General features: G+C 40.9%; 3 protein-coding genes across 4 annotated transcripts; 1 reads left to right on the plus strand and 2 right to left on the minus strand.

Moving 5' to 3' along the window:
- Positions 1 to 997: 997 nt before the first annotated feature.
- On the minus strand, positions 998 to 2,293 carry cdca5 (cell division cycle associated 5). Its single transcript, XM_077590659.1, has one exon. It carries the CDS (start codon positions 2,105 to 2,107, stop codon positions 1,397 to 1,399), a length of 711 nt encoding a protein of 236 aa, XP_077446785.1. The 5' UTR covers positions 2,108 to 2,293; the 3' UTR covers positions 998 to 1,396.
- Positions 2,274 to 8,155, plus strand: psmb2 (proteasome 20S subunit beta 2). The gene is made up of 6 exons (XM_077590661.1): positions 2,274 to 2,493; positions 3,057 to 3,179; positions 3,251 to 3,321; positions 7,627 to 7,789; positions 7,846 to 7,895; positions 7,976 to 8,155. Exons 1-6 carry the CDS (start codon positions 2,403 to 2,405, stop codon positions 8,072 to 8,074), a joined length of 597 nt encoding a protein of 198 aa, XP_077446787.1. The 5' UTR covers positions 2,274 to 2,402; the 3' UTR covers positions 8,075 to 8,155.
- Positions 8,156 to 10,232: 2,077 nt separating this feature from the next.
- On the minus strand, positions 10,233 to 18,925 carry tfap2e (transcription factor AP-2 epsilon). 2 transcript variants are annotated; one of them, XM_077590657.1, is made up of 7 exons: positions 18,817 to 18,925; positions 16,635 to 17,099; positions 14,149 to 14,203; positions 12,901 to 13,132; positions 11,738 to 11,856; positions 11,537 to 11,675; positions 10,233 to 10,899 (listed from the first exon to the last, which is right to left on the minus strand). In XM_077590657.1, exons 1-7 carry the CDS (start codon positions 18,853 to 18,855, stop codon positions 10,638 to 10,640), a joined length of 1,311 nt encoding a protein of 436 aa, XP_077446783.1. In that variant the 5' UTR covers positions 18,856 to 18,925; the 3' UTR covers positions 10,233 to 10,637. The 2 variants fall into 2 exon arrangements, with proteins under 2 accessions (XP_077446783.1, XP_077446784.1); XM_077590658.1 differs by lacking the exon at positions 18,817 to 18,925 and adding an exon at positions 18,271 to 18,502.
- Between the last annotated feature and the right edge of the window lie 355 nt (positions 18,926 to 19,280).

The following is a 19,280-nucleotide window of genomic DNA, read 5'->3' on the forward strand; positions in this document are numbered from 1 at the left end:
GGGAAAAGGGAGCGGAAGTACAATGGAGTGGAGGAGGAGGAGGAGCAGGAGGAGGAGGAGGAGGAGGGAATGACTGCAAGTTAGTCGCATGCAGCTTCCTCTGTGCTTTCAGAAAAAGAAAAAAAAACAACAACAAAAAAAACCCTCTGGATCATGTGGGGTGTTCTCCTTCCCTCCACGCACACACACACCCCAAAAAGCAGAGTGTCTTCTTGGCAGGGTAATTAAGAATGGCCTCTAAACACAGGCGTAAGGCAGCCACGCTCCAGATGAATGTAAATGATTAAAATAATTACAGGCTGCGAGATGACGAGCCCGAGCGCGGGCTGGCCGCCGGACATTTGTCAGTAATTAGATAATTAATCTGAATGCAAATGATGAGCCCTAACGAAGCAGTCAAGCTGAACCGGCGACAACTGCCCTCGGTCCAAATGGGGGGAGGAAGGCAAAGGGGTGAGGGGTGGTGGTAGGGGGGTCTGGAAAGAGACACCCTGCCTGTATGCCTGCTCCAAAAATCAGCATGCCAGGAAAAGGGAGCTTTTAAAAAAAAAATGTTTGTTGACATCTGCTGTCGTGTGGCTTTGGTGACACTTGTTTGGAATATGCCAAAAATTAAAGATGGAGAAACATAGTGTTTTGTGATCATTACGCAGTTGACGTCCAATTCCTTTCGACTGGATTGGACGTCAGAACAGGTGATTACATTTTGGGGTGATAAGGTCAAAGAGGTCAGCCGAATGGCAATGCTTTGAGATTGGATGCCTACGCAAAAATATGGCATCATTTATGATTTTTTTTTAGTCTCTAACTGCTCCTCTAGTTTGTGAAATCAAATCTTTATTTTTCTATTCATTCTATTAAAAATACCTCTCAAACAATTGAATCTTAGCTTACCAAACCTGATTCAGAAGTGGCTTTGATATTCATTTTTTGGTGGCAATGACAATGCTAGCTAGACATCCACTCTTCATTCCAGTCAAAGTGGATTGGACGTCTATCGGTGTCAATGGCAGCAAAAATCATTTTACTGCATATTTATTTTCAGTGCAATCAATTGATGTTCATATTTTGTAATGCAAATCACTCATTTATTGACAGAACTTTGGAATATTTATTCATGAACAGATGCAAAGTAACCATCAAACATTATGAATTGGACTTTCCAGTCACAGAAATATGAGGTGATAGAAAAGTACTTAAACTTTGAAATTTCCCAACTGTATTTATGTTTGACTAAATAACACAGCTAACCGCGAAAAAACACAAACATTTAGTCCTTATTTCAACGATTATATACACTTTCCCTATAAGTCAAAACAGATTGGGGTGGAAACAGGTGTGTCCTTTTCTACTTTACTGATTTTACAACACGTCAGTAAACACATCAGTTGCAATGTTACTCCACGACCAACTCGAACTGTTCGGCTTCATGGAACTCTGCGTTCATTTTCGCCGAAAGTGCGTCCAGTTCCGTCTCGTCTATCTTCTGGACCTTCCTGCGGCTCCTCTTTGGCTTCACCAACGCCACCCCGGGGATGTCGAGGTCGGTGACAGAGTCCTCGGCGTCCAGAATGAACGAACCGAGCCCCGACGCGGTACTCGAAAGCTCCAGAGGCGTCTTAACCCGCCTGACCGGCGCCCCAACTATGGGGGTCTGCAACGTTTCGAACCCGAAAAGAGTCTCTCGGGCGTCGGGGCTACCGAAGGACTTGTCGCTGGTTCTGGTGTAGGAGCGCCGAACCTTCCGTGACCACTCCTCGTCTCCCGGCTTCGAGGGGGGAGTCTGCACCAGCGTTGACGGCTGAAGGATGGGTGAGGGCACAGCGGCCTTGTTAGCACCGGACGACCGCCCTCGCCGGGTAGAACCAGGGGGAGACACCTTTTGCTTTTTCTCCTGGCTTCCCTTTGAGCGTCTCGGTGTGTTTTCCTTGCCGTTTTCGGGTGTTGGAGCTGTTTTTCTGTGCGTTATTTTCCTCACAGTAAAACGCTTGTTGACGGGAGCACTGCTGTCACCCGCCATGTTGTTTGCCGTATTTACCAAAGGAGAAGTCAGTCGCGGAGACCTTCTTCTCTGCGTGGAGTTGTTTAATTGACCAGAATTAGCCATTTTCTTCACAATCCGAGGAGTTAGTCTTTTCGTTCGTGCAGAAAAAGAAAATCCAATCCACTTTTAGGAGTAAAACACAACGAGAAGTAGTGTGTATTTCCGCACAAGGCTAGAAAGTCCGCTCAAAATGCCCGCCCAAGGCGCGTGAAAAATACGTCATCCTAAATCACCTGACGTCACAAATTTGCGCCGATCGCTTGCAACTTTTGCTGTGTAATCTGGCTAAACGAGGAGAGAGGCGCCTGTTTCTTTCTCTATTTCAGACTGTATATCAAACCAGATATCGTAATAAAGAATGGAATACTTAATTGGAATGCAGGGGCCGGACTTTGTTCTCGTCGCTGCTGATAATGTATCAGTCAACAGCATCATTAAGATGAAACACGGTAGGTGACGATGTATTAGCTTAGCATTAGCACGCAGTGAAAATGGTCGTTTTTTTAACATACCAAAATAGTTTAGTGTATTTTCAATTGCGGTGTTGTTTAATGAAATCTTATTCTAAGTATTCATTGTTTCTATTTTTTATTTTATATCTGGCTAGTGAAGCTGTTAAACGCTCGAGCCGTAAGGATGACATATTGGTTGTTTGGATTCGTCTTTTTCGTCTACAATGTGGTTTTCGGCGCTAAAAACTTATATAACTTAAAGAATGCCTGAAATATGTACATTGCTTTGTTGGTCACGTTTGTGGTAAAATGGTAACGAAAGTGAGCTAGTACATGCTTATTTTTCTATTAGTCTTGAGTTGGTAAACAAAATGGGAAATATATTGTTATTTTTTTCTGCAAAACATTAGAATTGAAGTAGCACAAATTGTTTTTAACGCAGTCTATCAATAGTTTGTCTCTTTTTACTTTGCACATTATGAATGTTAGCACAGTAGTAAAACACCAACATTACATTTGAATGCAAACCGTGTCATCTATGACAATTTTTTGTATTCCAGACGATGACAAGATGTTCAAACTAAGCGAGAAGATCTTGCTGCTCTGTGTGGGAGAAGCAGGAGACACAGTGCAGTTTGCAGAGTACATCCAGAAGAATGTTCAGCTTTACAAAATGCGAAACGGTATCCACTTGAAATTGTTTTCCCAGCACAAGTCCAAGCTGGATTTTGACATTTGATTGTTGTTCTTTTAGGGTACGAGCTCAGCCCGGCAGCCGCTGCAAACTTCACGCGAAAGAACCTCGCAGACTACCTTCGAAGCAGGGTAATTCAACACTTTACGCGCCATTGACGATGATGGACCATTTGAACTGGGAGGGGCTGCGTCGACGGCTCTCCCAGTTCAAATGGATGAGACGTCTTTTGCTGTCATTGGGTTGAAGGGTCTAAAAAAAGATTGTCTACTGATGTGACGCTCCCTCTAATTTAAGACCTGCACAGCTGCTTCTTTTAACAAAAGCAGAAGGGTGAAATTAATTAGAAAAAACAATTAGCGTCGCTTGGTAGGTCCCACTAGGCATGCCGTATACTCAGGTATACTCAGTGGACACGTACTGTACGGGCTAGAGTGTGAGAACCAGCCAAAGTCAAAATACACATGAATTTGCTATCATAACTAGACAATTACTACACGGCTGCCATGAACGATTATTTGGGTAGTTGGCGACTCACTGTTTATTTTTGCGATGAGTTTTAAAATTATGAAGTCTTTTTTTCCTCCCAAAAATGATTTAAATTGTTAGTAAATGAAAAGAATAACCATATTTTTTTGTGTTTTACTTTTTTTAAATATGGAAAAAAAATCTTAGGGGAATTTGTTAAAAGCGCCTTAGAAGGAAATGCATTTTTTTAAAACTTTTGTTTCACTGTGGGCATTTTCAGTACTTGGAACCAAAAATATACGATAACAAAAGCTGGGATGGTAAATATTATGGAACTGTTTTGTTTAATAGGATGGAAATAAAAATATATTTGATACGTAAATAAGCGAATCAGAAAATAAATTAATGAATATTTGTTCTTTTGTTTAATTTAGAAAAAAAATACAAGATAGTTATAATAATAGATAACATCACCTTCAATCGATGGAGGTAATTATCTGTTTTAGTCATCAAATTAATCAAGAACAAACAAAGGGATGATCATTTTGATTAAAAAAATCGATGTGGCTGCCCTAAGTTCGTCCTTTTATGAAAACGTAATAAAATACATAGAAACTGGCTCGGTGAAAGCGTACCTAAACTGCTCGATAATTTACACATGGAAATAGTCTACGTGATCATTTGAATTCCGTCAAGGTTAGCAAACTTTGAACAGGAGAACATTTTTATTCATGTCTCGTCATCCGCCGCAAGAAAATCTTTATTTTTCTGCCTCTCGGTTATGACTGGTTTTGTGAGCCCCGGATTTATCAATGCCGTGTTCTCGGGAGTGTTGAAAAGTATTTATTTATTTCTTTTCTTTTTTCTTTTTTACAAGCAGCAACCCACATCTTCCTCCAGCTATGTTTCCTCTCAACCTCCAGAGTAGTATCTGGACGTTTGCAAATCATGTTGGATAAACATTTTTTTTCTCTGATCCATCTTAATTATAAATGAATAGTTAATGTTGGTTTTATGGGACAGTAATAGAAAACAGATTAGCTGTGAATTGTTATATGTACACTCACGGACCTTGACTTGAAGATGTTTTGGGAAGAAAACATTACTTATTGATTTCCATGAAGCTGTCTATAGCGCTAACCTCTTTTCTGTTCGCCGTCTGGGCAACTGTCCCAAATATTTGAAAATTGCTTTTAATTAATTTCATTAAATCCAAACAGATTCCTATTTAGCTGGCGGTAGAAGAGGATTTAACTGCGTATTTGTTTCTTTCGAGCGCATCCGACCGCAAAAATGATCACCGCGCTGCAAGCGTAGCCGAGCCCCGAGGTTAAAAAACTGGCGACTGATAAATTAATCGCTGCCATATCGTTAATTCGGGAGGTTTTATTCCCTGGGGGATGCGTTCTACAGACCGATGTCATACTCTATCTGAAAGAGTCGTTCATTTTTGCCGGCAGAGTGTGTCCGAATGGGGGGGAGGAAAAAAGGACTTTCTTCAAGTGAAATTGTGCGTGCCGACCTGCCGTTTAGCAAGACAACCTGACTTTGTTGTTAATCTCGGGAGAAGCTCAGTTACGCTAGCTTCGGGGAGAGCGAGACAAAAGAAGAAAAATCGCGGGAAAAAGTTTTCACCGCAGGCTCGGATGAGCCTGCATCAGTAATGAGAATTGTACTTGAGCCAAAAGAGACAAAACTGTTGAAACTGCTGCTGAATAGACAAGGACGGGTTGATGAGTAGCTGCCTCGTCCGCCATCTTGTGTGGGTCACTGATTAAATCACAAAGTCCATTTAGGTTTTCTTTTTTTTTTGCTTACTCCAGTCTAAAATATGTTATTTTTCTGAATGTGGACAATTTTGTTCATGGTTGTTAGATTATTATTTTTAACTCGTTAGAGGCCATTGACGCAAAAGATGTCTAATTCTTTTGAGCTGGGAGTGCTATTAGTGATCATGATCAACAAATTAATCCCCATATTCACTGATTAATCGCGCTATTTCAAAATGGTATATATCGATATATGTATTAGTATTGTCTAAATTAATCGCTATTAATTGCAGTTCGTTTATGGAGACATTAAATCAAAACTTGCTTGACTTGAACAAACTTTGTCACGAATGGTTACATTTGAAATTGGCCAATGCCACTTGGCAACATGTTCACGTCCATCGACGACAGTACACCTGTTAGAATTATTAGGTAATATTCTATATGTGTTGTAAGCATTTTTCAATAAGTAGTAAAGCTATAAATCAAGTCATGGGACGGACTTCTTCCTGCGCAGTCCTCTTCTCAAGGGCAAGGGAAAAGAGACGGACACTTTTCCCAGCAGGACCAAATGAGACTGTTATGTCGGGGCTTCACCAGCAGATTTGAAAATACGGCTTTGTTGACATTAAAATACTGCTTTGTTTTCCTCATAATGAAAATATTATGTACCATTGTTTTGGGGAGATGTCACACCATTTCATTTTGAGACTGTTGTTTTTCTTCCTTTTGATTTGGAAATTGCTGAGTCGCTGCCAACCCATCGTTGTTAAGATGAATTGGACGTCAATCTGCGTGACATTGGCACGGGGCTGAATTGTGTTTTTTCGGGGGGGTTTAGTTACTTTCAGTGTGACATCTGCTGGAAGTCATCCCCCTGTTGCCTCCTCCATCGCACCCCTCCTCGTTCATTTCTCCTCCTTCGCCCCCAAGTCACGCCAGGCCTCATTAAAAACTTCTAAAGTCGCTCCACGCGCTCCCCCTCGCTTGCATTTTCCCCGCTCTCTCCCTCCAGTCCGCCCGTTTCTCCCCTCAATTAAAAAAAAAGCAATTTGGAGGCTTCAAAACATCTCCCAGCCTATACGCTCTACAGACAAAGAATTGTCCGCGGACACGAAAACAAAAAACAGCGACCCGACTCACACGGCGCCGCACCGGCGTTTGACCTGCTTATTTATGCGCCTGTGTTGGCGTTCTATTTGCCACGAGGGGGATGATTGTTATATCCCCCGCGGAGCTGGTTTTAGTGCGGGTGTTAAGTGTGTGTGAGTGAGAACCCCCTCGTGGCATCACCCCCTCCCACTAGACACCTGCCTGACTGGTTACAATGTAACAATAATATGAAAATAACCTTCCCGTGTCACCTCAAAAGCACCTTGTTAGGCCCGCCACCTGAACTCACACCTCGGTTTATATTAACAAACAATATGCATCAACTGATCAACACCCCAATACACACGCGTTTGTGTGAATGCACATAGAAACAAGATAAAAGGTTGAAATAAAAACTCAGAATTTTGAGCCTAAAGAGGGAGTTTATCACTATCAGTTGATTTGGCTGCCACTGATGGAGTGATTCATGAAGCAGAGTTGCTTTAAAAGTGATTTAACTTATAAGGTGACATTGACGGGATAGACGACCAATGCATTTTGAATGGGAGTGACTCCCAGTTAAAATGGTTAGGACATATATTACCGTCATTGACCCTGAATCATGATCATCCTGTTTAAATCGATTGGTTGCCTGTCATTGTCAGTGGCAGGGAATTACTTAATTACAGTGAAATGAAGGACTTCTGCAATTAATTAATATTTAGTAATAATACTTAAATGGTTGTTTTTAAGCCGTCAAAGGCAATGAGCTTATATGTATTTTATAGGGGAGCTAGTGAAAAGGTCAACAAGCAACAGCTCATTTGTGCCAAGGTACTGCTGGAGTGTAAATACATACCTCAGAAGTACTACAAATTTTCCATATGCCAGTCTTTATCAAACTACTAAATGTGCATTTTTATTCATAAATTCAGAACCCGCACCCCACAAAAAAATAAGCATTGTGTTTTTTGTACATTTTTTTTTAGCAATTTAACAAATATCTTATAATTCTCTTTAACCTGTACGAAATATGAATTTTACGAACCTCCCAATCATTTCAACCCCGACACGCGGTGACATTTTTTTCCCCACCTGCATTTACAGACGCCGTATCACGTGAACTTGCTGCTAGCGGGCTACGACGACGCCGACGGGCCCGGCCTCTACTACATGGACTACCTGTCGTCGTTGGCCAAAGCCCCCTTCGCCGCCCACGGCTACGGCGCCTTCCTCACGCTCTCCATTCTCGACCGCTACTATAGACCGGGTACGTTTGTACTTTTTCTTTTCCTCTTTTTTTTTTTGACTCATCTTTTCTTCTAGATTTAACCCGTGAAGAAGCAGTAGATATCTTGAAGAAATGCATCGAAGAAGTCAGTTTTTTTTCCTTCCAATTCCTCGTTAACTTTCCCCTCATTTGGCACTCATGTGACTTTGTCTTTTTTCTCCTCAGCTTAACAAGCGCTTCATCCTCAACCTCCCTTCCTTCACCGTCCGCCTGATTGACAAAGAGGGCATCCATGACCTGGAGAAGATCTCTCCCACCAAGTGACCGTTCCCTTTTTCCTTTTCTTTTTTTTTTCTACCGCTGACCTCCTTGTTCTATCCAATAAAAAGTGACGCGTAGTTGAGAGATTGACGCTCCGTCCCTCTGGTGCTTTTCCGTAGGTTTTCTAGTTTACTCATGTGCAACGCTGCCGGCTGTGTACTTTTGCACTTGAATTCAGACAGTGGACTCGAGCTCATGCTTGTTCACGTGCTAAACAACAAATAGAATGAAGGACGGAGTGACAAATAAGCAAGATAAACTTTCTAAATAGCGCTGTTTTTGTTTTTGTTTTTTTATAAATAGAGCGGAGTACTAAAAAATGTAACCCGGGCATTTTACTTTAATTAGCATTTTATTCCCGCAAATAATTAGAATGTCATCGCTAAAATATTACTTTATGCAGTTAGGGTTTTGCCAGAAATCTTGTTTTATAATCACTATTTCTGCATAGTCTTAGCATTTTGACCTATATAATATTTGTGCATTCATATGGAAATTTATTCATCTTAAAGTTGAGTCAATTGATTTAGAGCAGGGGTGTTAAATTGATTTTAGTCGGGGCACATCATAGTTAAAATTACCCTCAGAGGCAATGTACAATGAAAATAGGTCTACTCACCCCTTTGCAAAGGCCAGGTGTTTGTTTAATGCAAAATAATTAGACCATGATTAATCTATTCTAATCTTAAAAACGGATTATTAAGAGGAACAACTCTTTTTAAAAAAGAGAACACTAATGTTTACAAACCTGTGTAGGTTTTTTGAATATCCACTCTATTTTTTTATTTTTTTAAATGACTTTTTAGTGAAGACAAATATTTTAGCTTTATTAACTAATTTAAAAAAAGGGGGACAACGATTTTTTTTAGCTCTCTTAATCTTTGTCTGCTATCGACGGCACTAGATGTCTCATCCCATTTGAAGCGGGAGGGTTGGCGCTTGTTCGCTGCCCCCCACTAGTGATTATTTTTGGTCAATCAATGTTCGAGTGTCTAAAAAGAGCAATTTTTAAATTGACCCCGAAAATTCCGTAGTCGTCCGCATCAGTTCCCCTAGCCTTGACTTTGACACCCACGCTCCCCAAACCTTTTTCTTTCCCCGTAAATATAAAACTCGCACAATCTGGCACCGTCAATAAATAGACGCGCCGTCGTCTCGCCTCCCCGTTCGGCAGACAGGTGATTAATAAACATTAAACAATCCCTCCTCTCGCAAACACACCGGAATCTTCTTGACGGGAAGAGCGGCATATGTTTGCCCGCGGGCGCGCACGCCGAGATGTAGAGCGGCCCTGCTGAGTGTCAGATAGAGGGAGGCGCAGCGGTGGGGGGGTTCTGGGGGGGCCAGTTTTTTGTGAGAGCGTCGCGGAGGTTAGGAGTAATAAGAGAGAGACAGAGAGGGAGAGAGCGAGAGAGATAAGGATGGAATAGTGTTTGGTGGTCCAGGTGACTCCCAAACAGATGGGGCTTATTGGACACGGGGGGTCATGCCTCGGCTTGTGCCCACCCAGGTATTGTGTTCAAGGCTGCAGATGGAGCCCAAACCTCGGGAGTCTCTTTTTGGAATGCCGTAGTCTCACCGTGTTCCAAATTTTAACTCAGAAAAGTTAGAGCTGGAATGAGTTAGCTGTCATTGAAGGCTTGTACTTTTGTGGAAGTGAAAGTTTCAGGGGTGGGAGTTTATTCAAGACTTGAGCTTTAAATGTAACCCCTGGATGGGTAGATTTAAAATTTAAGAATAAACTTCAAATATAAGAGGAATGCATAATATTGATAGATGTGATTGTGAGTGCCAAGGGTTTTCTGTTTCTGACTTGCGACCAGTCTAGGGTGTCGTTCACCTTCCGCTCCATGTCAGCTGAGATAGGCTTCAGCACCCCCACGTCCCTGACAAGGGTAAGTTGTTTATAATTTGTAAGCAAATAAATGTATATGATTTATAAATATAAATTCCAAAATTATCTATGAAAAAAAACGTTTAAAGATAAAAAGAAAATATAGAAAACAGGAAAAATACACATTTTAATATGACGTTAAGAGAATTAAGGGTTTAAAATATACTATTTAAATAATGAATTGATTTAAATATCCATTTCATTGCTAAAATGGCTGCCCACAATAAGGAACGAAGCGTTTTAAGTGTGACCAACAAGAAAAAATAGTGATGCTTTCTTCTTTTTTTAATAATATATTACATTTATACTGTAATACAATAACAACAGTAATAACATTAATAATTACCATCCACACAAAGTACAAAAAGATTTTTGCTCATCACTTCTATACACAATACAGAGAAAGCCCAGTTGTCGATTTTGAGCTGCACAAATTTTTTTCAATGCTTTCCGTCCACTGAAAGCAAACATGCGACTTCTTCTGAGAGCAAAAATGTTGACGCCTCCGATATGGCTTTTTGGGAAAAAAAAAACAAAAAAAAATCCACTTCCCCGACACGTGATTTCAAAAACAAAGAATACTGCCATACGTAGGAGTTCATCCCGATGTGGATGCTAGTGAAAAGAGGTCCATTTGAAGTCGCAAACGTGCTTTTGTCCAAAGTTCCGCACCTATTTACGATGTTTCATCTCCTTGTCATGGTGGCTTTTGCCACCGCCGTCTGCTTTGTCCAGCATTTTGACGGCTTCCATCAGGTAGCTTTGGAAAGCGGAGAGCGCGGCGCAGATGGCCGGGGTGCCGAAGCCGTGGGTCAGCAGGCTGAAGTGGGTGAGGTTGCCCTGAAGGCTGGGCTCCAAGCACGGCGTAGGTCGGCTGCCCCCCAGCGGGGAGCGGTCTTGGGACATCAGGTCCACAAACTCCTTGCAGATCTCCCTGGAGATTTACAAGCTTTAGTCAAGCACCAAAAAACGTTGTCTTGATGAGCGAATGGCGATTAATCGCAAGCGGTTGCGATTAATTGCAAACTGTCTTTTTTCAGAAGGCGGCAGCACTCGTGTAATTATTCAATAATTGCGATTAATCGATGAATCTGTCGAGTAACATTGGGAATAGTCTATTTTGCGTTTATAAATTCTAACAGCATCAAGGTATTGAAATATGATCATTGGCAGTGTATGAGTTCATGATAGATTAAGATCAATTTTCCCATTTATCAAACGGAAAATGTTAATGTCATTGCGATTAATTTAATTTGGTGAATAATCTTTCAATTCTAATGCTGTCAATGTTTGAAACATTGGCAGTGAATGAGTTCATGATAGATTAATCTGCAGAAAAGTTAAATAATGATATGCATTTGACAGATGATATTGAGTCATTTTGAGATTAATCTATGGATTCGAATGCAGTCAATGTAACTGAAACACGATCTATCGCGTGAATGTATGGTTAATCTATCAATTCTAATGCCCTCAACGGCACTGAAATGCGTCAACTAATGTTCACTCGTCCCTCCTTGTGAAAATAGATTGGACGTCGATGGCCGTCGACAACGGGCCGTGAAACTCACTTGGTGGCGAGCAGCATGCTGCGCCGCGTGGGGAGCTGGTCGGGGTCGCTTTGCCTGCACAGGTACTCGGCGGCGGCTCTGGCTGGGAACTCGGTCTCGCACACGTAGCCGAAATCCCTGGCCAGATGGACGGCCTCGCCTAAATGAAACCTCACGCTTTAGTCACGGTGAAAATGCACTTAAGAGTAGCGTGCGCCTTACCCTCCACTAAGGATGTCAGCAGCGTGACGTTAGCGGCCTTGCGGCGCCCGGCGGGCAGGTTGAGGCCAATCTTCTCCAGACGCTCTCTCAGACAGCGCCCACCATTCTTGGACTTGGCCCTGAGGGCGAGGGAAGACAGAAAGCCGTTTTTAGCAAACGCTCCCCCGATCTGTCCACGCTCCAACGTGACTGGCGTCCGTCCGTCCCTCCTTGATAGTCCCCCCTTTTTGCGTCAGGCTATGACACATAGCGTAGGAGAAAGAAACTTTCCCTTTAGATCCTTTTAATGAGGCAAATCCATGAGTTTTCTTTCCCGCCTCCAGGCCCCGACTTCATTAAACCGCTGCTTTCTCTTGTGATTTTAGTCCCATGACCCATTTTGGGTCCTCGAGCTCTGACCTCACACTTACTTTGTGGGAGTGCTTTTAGTCGGAAGACATCCTCAAAGCGCTCCGGACGGACTTGGCAGACACGTGGGCTTTCAAATTCGTCGGTGCGAGTCGCTAACATTAGAAATTGCCTCCAGTGCCGGAGCGGGAATGGCTCGGTGGTCATGAAAAGCCAACGATTCAATCCCATTCAGAAGTTTTATTATGACCGTCGAGCATTTTAACTAGGGCTGTCGACGAGTTAATCGCAACATTTGTTTGTAATTACTCGGCACTAAAAATTCACAGGGTTTTTCCCCCCAGTCAAAATCAAATGGATGTGTGTCGATGTCAACGGCAGGCAATGAATTAATCACAATTAATCTCAATGATTGCTTTAACAAGACATCAAATTACACTGCCCTGAATAACTGCTCTCAGCAAATGAATAGCAACTTTTGGTTGTTATTTGTAACATCCTTATGGATTTATTCATTGAAACATTGAATTGTGATTTATTTTTTTCAATTGACCAAAGTTTGACAGATTTTTTGAGGTACAAACCATTTACATGTTGTTACGATTAATCGTGATTAATCTTCATTGGCAAAAGAAGTACTGTGTTCATCTGCTAAAAACATACACAAAAGTCAGTTTTCTTTTTTGGCAGTTCACTTTTCAGCTCATTCACTACTATAGATGTCCAATCCATTTGGACTCGGAGAACTGTCAGCCATCATTCCATCACAGTCAGTTGCACTAAAAGGTGATCTTTGACACTCGTTTTGAGCTCACCTGCGAAGGACGCCACCCAGCAAGGAGGCGTTGAGGCACTCGGGCGGAGAGAGTCGCCGCTGCACCTCCCCGACGGTGACCTTGTACTTGGAGGTGGAGCTGAGCAACGACAGGCGACCCGGTACCGAACAGAAGACCTCGGCCGGGTTGGACACGGAGCCCATCCCTAGCCCGTCCTTGCCCAGAGACAAAGCGGACAAGACCGAACCATTCAGCTTGGATGGGATGGGAACTGGAAAAAAGCCAAAGAGGAAAAAGGTATTTATTTACACTGCAGCGGTACCTTGGCACAAATGAGCAGTTCATTCTTCATGTTTTCACTATTTAGTTTCATACATACCCAACAGCCACTTATTAATGAACTAGCTAATATTACCTTAGCATTTCATTACATTGACCTTATCAACAATTCCAATCACAATGTTTTTTTAAACTACTACATCGTTTAAACCACTGGCTAACATTACCGCCGCTAGACGTCCAATCCCAATCCAATGGCACTGAAACGTGAACATTCATGGCCAGCCTTCCCAGTTTAGAGTTAAATATTATCACAATTTAAAAAATAAAATACATTTAGAGATCATTTTAATTGCCAACAATTTAACTTCTTAAATGACCCAAAAAAATAATCTCCCCTATTTTAAGTGTCAACTATTTTGTGTGTTTGTGTTGAATGAATGCAACATCATTTTCTGAACATATATTCGTATTGTTTACTACACTCGCGCCATATTTTACCCCTGCATAGAAAACTATTCAAGGCATTGTCAATATTGTTTTTGCTGCATTATTATTATTTATTTGCACCACATTCCACCGGCTTCAACCTTTCTCAACTTTTCTAACTGTCCCACAGCATCGTCTAATTCCCCCACAAAAAAACCACCCAAAACCAAAACCCTACCACTCAATATCGGCAATATTAACACACCAGCCCTTCAAATTCCCCCCACTGCTTTTATCATCCCATTTTTTTTCTTCCTTGCCCCACTTCTCTATCCTGTCCTCTCTTTCTCTCATATGACCATGAACAGTTCATTAAGAATGTGTGCCTTTGGGCTGAAGTCTGCAGCTGAGTATTAGAGGACTTCTTGACTTCAAATGAAATCGCAAAACAGAATTATTTATAGTGTGTGTGTGTGTGTGTGTGTCAGAGCGCCATTACCAAACACAAAAAGCCCTTCAGCATGTATAGCACCATCATATAGGTGCACACACACACACACACACACATATGGAACTTACCTTTTTTAATGACAGAGTGGTCCAGGATGCCCAAGGCTGATCCTTCCTCCATCCCCTGTCAGACACAAAGTCACTATCATTTATACAATGGCCTTATAACACACACTCCAAAATATAAAAATGCACATCATTGTACGATGGCTGGCAGTGAATGATCACGTTTCCGTTTTTGACAGTGATAGAAGTTCAATCTGTTTATTATTTGATAAATGGATCATGTGCAATCGCAATTAATGACAAACGGTTGCATTTAATTCTTTGACAAGTAGTCTGTCACAAACTTTGGAGGAAAATGTAGTTTAATGTCGCGTGGAATGAATTATATGCACTTAGAATTAATCATAATTAGTTGATAACAAATGTTGGGATTTATTCAACATTAATACAAATAATGTTGCCCCTTAAATAGCATATTACAAACTTTGGCCAAGTCGAGAAAAAAAAATGTCTCGATGAATGAAACACGCAATTGCGATTAATCACGATTATTGGCCAACAACTATTGCGATTAAATTGACAACTCTAACGCAACAGTTTTGCTTCCCAAAATAATTTATTTAAGACAAGTCCCAAAAAGGTTGTGATTTAAACCACCAATGAAAGAATTGTCAACAATTAAGATTAATCGCGATTAATGACTCACAAATGTTGCAATTAATTCATTGACAACCCTGGCGACAATATTTTGATCCTCCAAAAATATGTTACAAACTTTGTTCAAGGGAAAAAAGAACTGCCTCAATAAATCAACTGTCAACATTTGAGATTAATCGCGATTAATGGCCAACAAATGTAGAGATGTATTAAATGATTTATTTTTCTTTCTACAAGGTAAGTTGTATTTTAAGGGGAGTAATGTATTTTAGCTCATTCACCACCATTGATGCGATAGACGTCCAATCAATTTGGACCGAAATGATTGGCAGAGAGTTATTTTTTCTTGTCGATCGCAGTGAATGAGTTCATAATTATGCGTCCTAATTTAGTGCTACTGGATTAATAATCAAAAAACTTTGACTTTGCAAAATGAATGGCATCGTTTGTGTCCTTGACCCAATTGCATTTACAAAATATCATTTCAAAGGTTTCGTGGTTTTCCAAAATTTGCGCATTCAATTTATAATGTTGACAGAGAAGTAAAAAGAACTCAATGCATTCAATGACCATATACAAAAGCAACACTTTTATCTGATAATCGTCTGTAAAATTGAATCTGACATGCATTAATGTCGGAAAAATAATAAGAAAGGAGTCATCTTGACGTTACTTTGACTTAAGCGAATCGCCGCATTCATGAACATGAAAAGGCGTCTCCATTGTGTTGCTTTCAAAGTGCAACACGTCGTCAATGAATCAAATGGAGGCGCTTGGCCTCCGTTTAGCAGCCTCACCCGCCTCACCCATCTCCCCTTGTCGTCTCTTTGCGCCATAAATGAGCGTGCACATCCATTAGTTGCGGTAAACATGCGCGTCTGCAGCTGCACCTGCTGCATGCAAACTCGCGGGGGAAGTTGACGCCCCCCACAATTGCTCAATAAAAAGGCCAAGAAAGATGAAAAGCCTTTTTTTTAAGGGGAGGGTCACTTTGTTTTTGTTAGATGCGAGAAAAAAATATTGGGTGAAAAACAAGGGGATTTAGTTTTTTTTTCTTTTTTTAATGGGAGCGTCGATTTTGAGATTATTGAGCAGTGAGAAATGGGAAAATGTGCAAAATGCTTAGTTTAAGCGAAAATGTAAAGGTAGAAATATGTTTGTAAATTGTAAAGTGTCACTATTTTTGCTCACAACTAGTGGAAATTATCTTTTTTTTTTGCTACTGTGCATTTAAGATGACATTATATTCCCAAGTGAACATTTTTTTATGTATTGAACTCGAAATTGCACCAAATATATATTTTTGCGCTCATAATAATAGATTATTGGGAATATAAATGACATAAATCGTCTGAATAAGATTTTAAAGTGAGTTGTAATGGTCATATAGATGACATGAATTTCCTGAATATGATTTTAAAGTGAAAATCAATTATACAACTGTCCAAAATGTTTTAAATATGAAATATTGACAAGATAGAGGGGATATGAACTATCATTTAAAAGCAGATGTTTTTACATTCATTTGGAATAATACCACTTACACAGCAATGTTATCAACGAATATTGCTCTGCCATAGAAGGTGATGGACGTCCACTTCATCTGAACTGGGAAGGGATGGTCCATCCACAATCCCTCCCAGTTCAAATGGATTGGACGTCGATCGCCGTCAATGGCACTGCAACATGGTATTAATAATTTTGCAGTTTAATGTGGATTTTAAATCTCAAAATTCTAATCGATTGCTCTTTGGCAATGAATGCGTTAATAATGGATCCATCTGTCTGATAGTTTGGCGATTAATCGAAATTTGTGAATGCGACTATTTTATTTTTTCTTGTCATTTGGGCAACTTGGGATGTCAAATTGGTCTTAGAAAAAAAAAGCTCACCTGGAGGTCGTCCAGGCCGTGATGTCCCAAATGCATCCCGAGGGGTCCCTCCCCGAGAGCGGCCGCCCCTTCCCCGAGCCCGTGTAGCAGGCGTGGGACGGCCGCCGCTGCCGCCGCCGCCGCGGCCGCCGCGTAGTCCCTCCGGGGGTCGAGCCCCAGCGCCCGGTGCGTTTGCGAAAGTAGCCCCGCCTCGTCCGAGCGCGACCTCTGCGAGTGCCAGGCGGCTTGGGGGTGCTGGTGGAGGGAGTTGATGGAGGTGTAGGGCTCCGACAGGTGCGAGTAGTCTTGGCTCTGCGAGTAGGACAGCGACGACTGCGGGTACGGCGGAGGGAAGTAGGGCGGCTGGAAGTCGGCCGCCGGCGTGTGGCACAGCGGCGGCGCCGACGAGTAGGCCGCCTGGTTCAGGCTGGAGAGCTGCGAGAGGCGGCCGCTCGGAGACGAGCTGCTCAGGCCGTCTGCGCGATCCTAAAACAAAACAAAAACACAACTTTCATTGAAATGACTCCCATGAAAAATGTAGAAAACTCTTATTGGTACTCGGTTTGGGTTGTCACTTGCTTTTTTGAATATTTTTTTGGGGGTGGCAAATGCAAATCTGGTTTCAGTTTTTTTTTCTTTTGAATGAAAGAGTCCCTGTTTATGAATGTAAAAAACACTGAGCTAGTTTTATTTTGTTTTAAAATAATACGTTTGTGTTTTGTTTTCTTGTGAAACTATCATGTTGTCAGTGGCTACTATTGACAGTGCTGGGCGTTCAATCCATTTTGACTAGGAGGGATTTTTTTTAAATCACAGATTGGACGTCCAGCCCTGTCAGTGGCACAGAAACGTAAGACAGTCTTCCCCTTTTAAAAGAATTGGTTGTCTATTGACGCGCAGACTAAAATGCTATTTTGAATTTTTTTTTGACCTGGGGCAACAGCAAGAGGGTATTTTTGTTTCATTCATATTAATTTCATTATAAAATAATGACTGAAATGAAAATCATTTCTTTTTATCAACAAAAATAGTCACTTGCTTTATTAAGGGTTTAGTATTTTTATTCCATTTCTATAGAAGAAGCAACTTTTCTATTAGCTGTCTCTGAAAGGTTAAAATATTGTAATGAAAAATGAACGCAAAGGATATGACTTATTAAACGTTATGGTTTATTTGTAACGATATGACTGGAAGAAAAAAACAGATTTAATATAAGAAAACTTAGGTCGATTTTGTATTCTTCCCCAAAAATATGAGTTGAAACAGCGATTGAAAAGCTAGAACATTTTTCCCCTAGAATTGTTGCTTATAATGTTATTTCTGTGGGTGTCAAAAGTTGGTCACTCTATTTAATCCACTGCATTTAAACTCACACACATCCTGACAAAATTGGATTTTTTTTTTTACAGCTGGGTCAGCAGGATCAATATGCTCCATATTTGAGGCAGACATCCTGTGACACTATATCCAACAATTTCAAATGTAAAAATCCAGTTAACATTTGATCATTAAAATGATAAAATAAACAACCCACTTTACCACATTTACCTCAATTGCATAACTGAATAATCCCATAGATATCTCTTAAGAAACCCCATCAAAGTTATATTTCATGCAAAATTATTTTTACAAGACCTGCAAAAATCGTCCAACTCACCATAGCCGAATAAGTGTGGATTAACATCTGGACCTAATCCGAATTAAAACAAATAAATAAAAAATAAAAAAAGCCAAGAAGACCCTCAACCTGGCAAGTGGTGACCAAAATTGTCCAAATGTTAATCCGGCTTGGTTTCAAGCGTCCATGAATGAACTGGATGCTTTATTGACTTTTTCTCCTTGTGCAAAAAAAAAACAAAAAACAAAAAAACACGCGCACGCGCACGCAAACATCGACGGAGGCGTGGATGCTCTCCATGAAGGCACTACTTATAGCTTTGCTGCAGCTGCTAGAATAAGGGGAGGGGTCGAGAGGGTCCACTTCTCTTAAAGAGATACTATATTCTTGGAATTAGTGCATTCCCACACACTTTACAAATTCAAAAAAAAATTGCATTATATTTCCAAATTTCTTGGATAAAAAAAGTTTTTCATTCATTTTTTTTAAACTCAGATAATTGAAGTCATGTTTTTTTAGAATTTTTTTTAAACTAAATTCAACAGTACTAATATATACATATAATGAAATAATCTATTCAGATACCTGCATGGCATCAGTCTTGTTCCGGGCCTTCCACAGCATACTGAAGGGGTTAATTTTTTTTAATTTTAAAAAAAGGGAGTGATGTTGGGTGAAGAGGTGAATGAGAAGTGAGTTAGTGTGTCATACCGTGCATGGGTTTGTAGGGGAGGACAGAAGAGGGAGTAGGAGGGCACCTCGGAAAAGAAAAGAAAGAGGGCGGGAGGTGGGAGAAGTATTTTTTTTTCTAGATTGATAGAAACTTTTTTTATAAAATCTTTTGAAGTGATTTCCCAAGTGTGGATACGATGGTGCCCTCTAGTGGCACGTGAAAGATTTGCTGCTCACCTGCAGTTTACTCATATTTCACTTTAAAGGTCGAAATATTTTAGGTGGTCATTCACATTGACGGTGATGGACGATGGCGATTAATCGTGTTTTGAATGAATCGCGATTAATGGTGAGCGTGACAAACTGCCATTTTTCAC

Source organism: Stigmatopora argus, chromosome 21 (genome assembly GCF_051989625.1).
Source record: "Stigmatopora argus isolate UIUO_Sarg chromosome 21, RoL_Sarg_1.0, whole genome shotgun sequence".
Classification (NCBI taxonomy): Eukaryota; Metazoa; Chordata; class Actinopteri; order Syngnathiformes; family Syngnathidae; genus Stigmatopora; species Stigmatopora argus.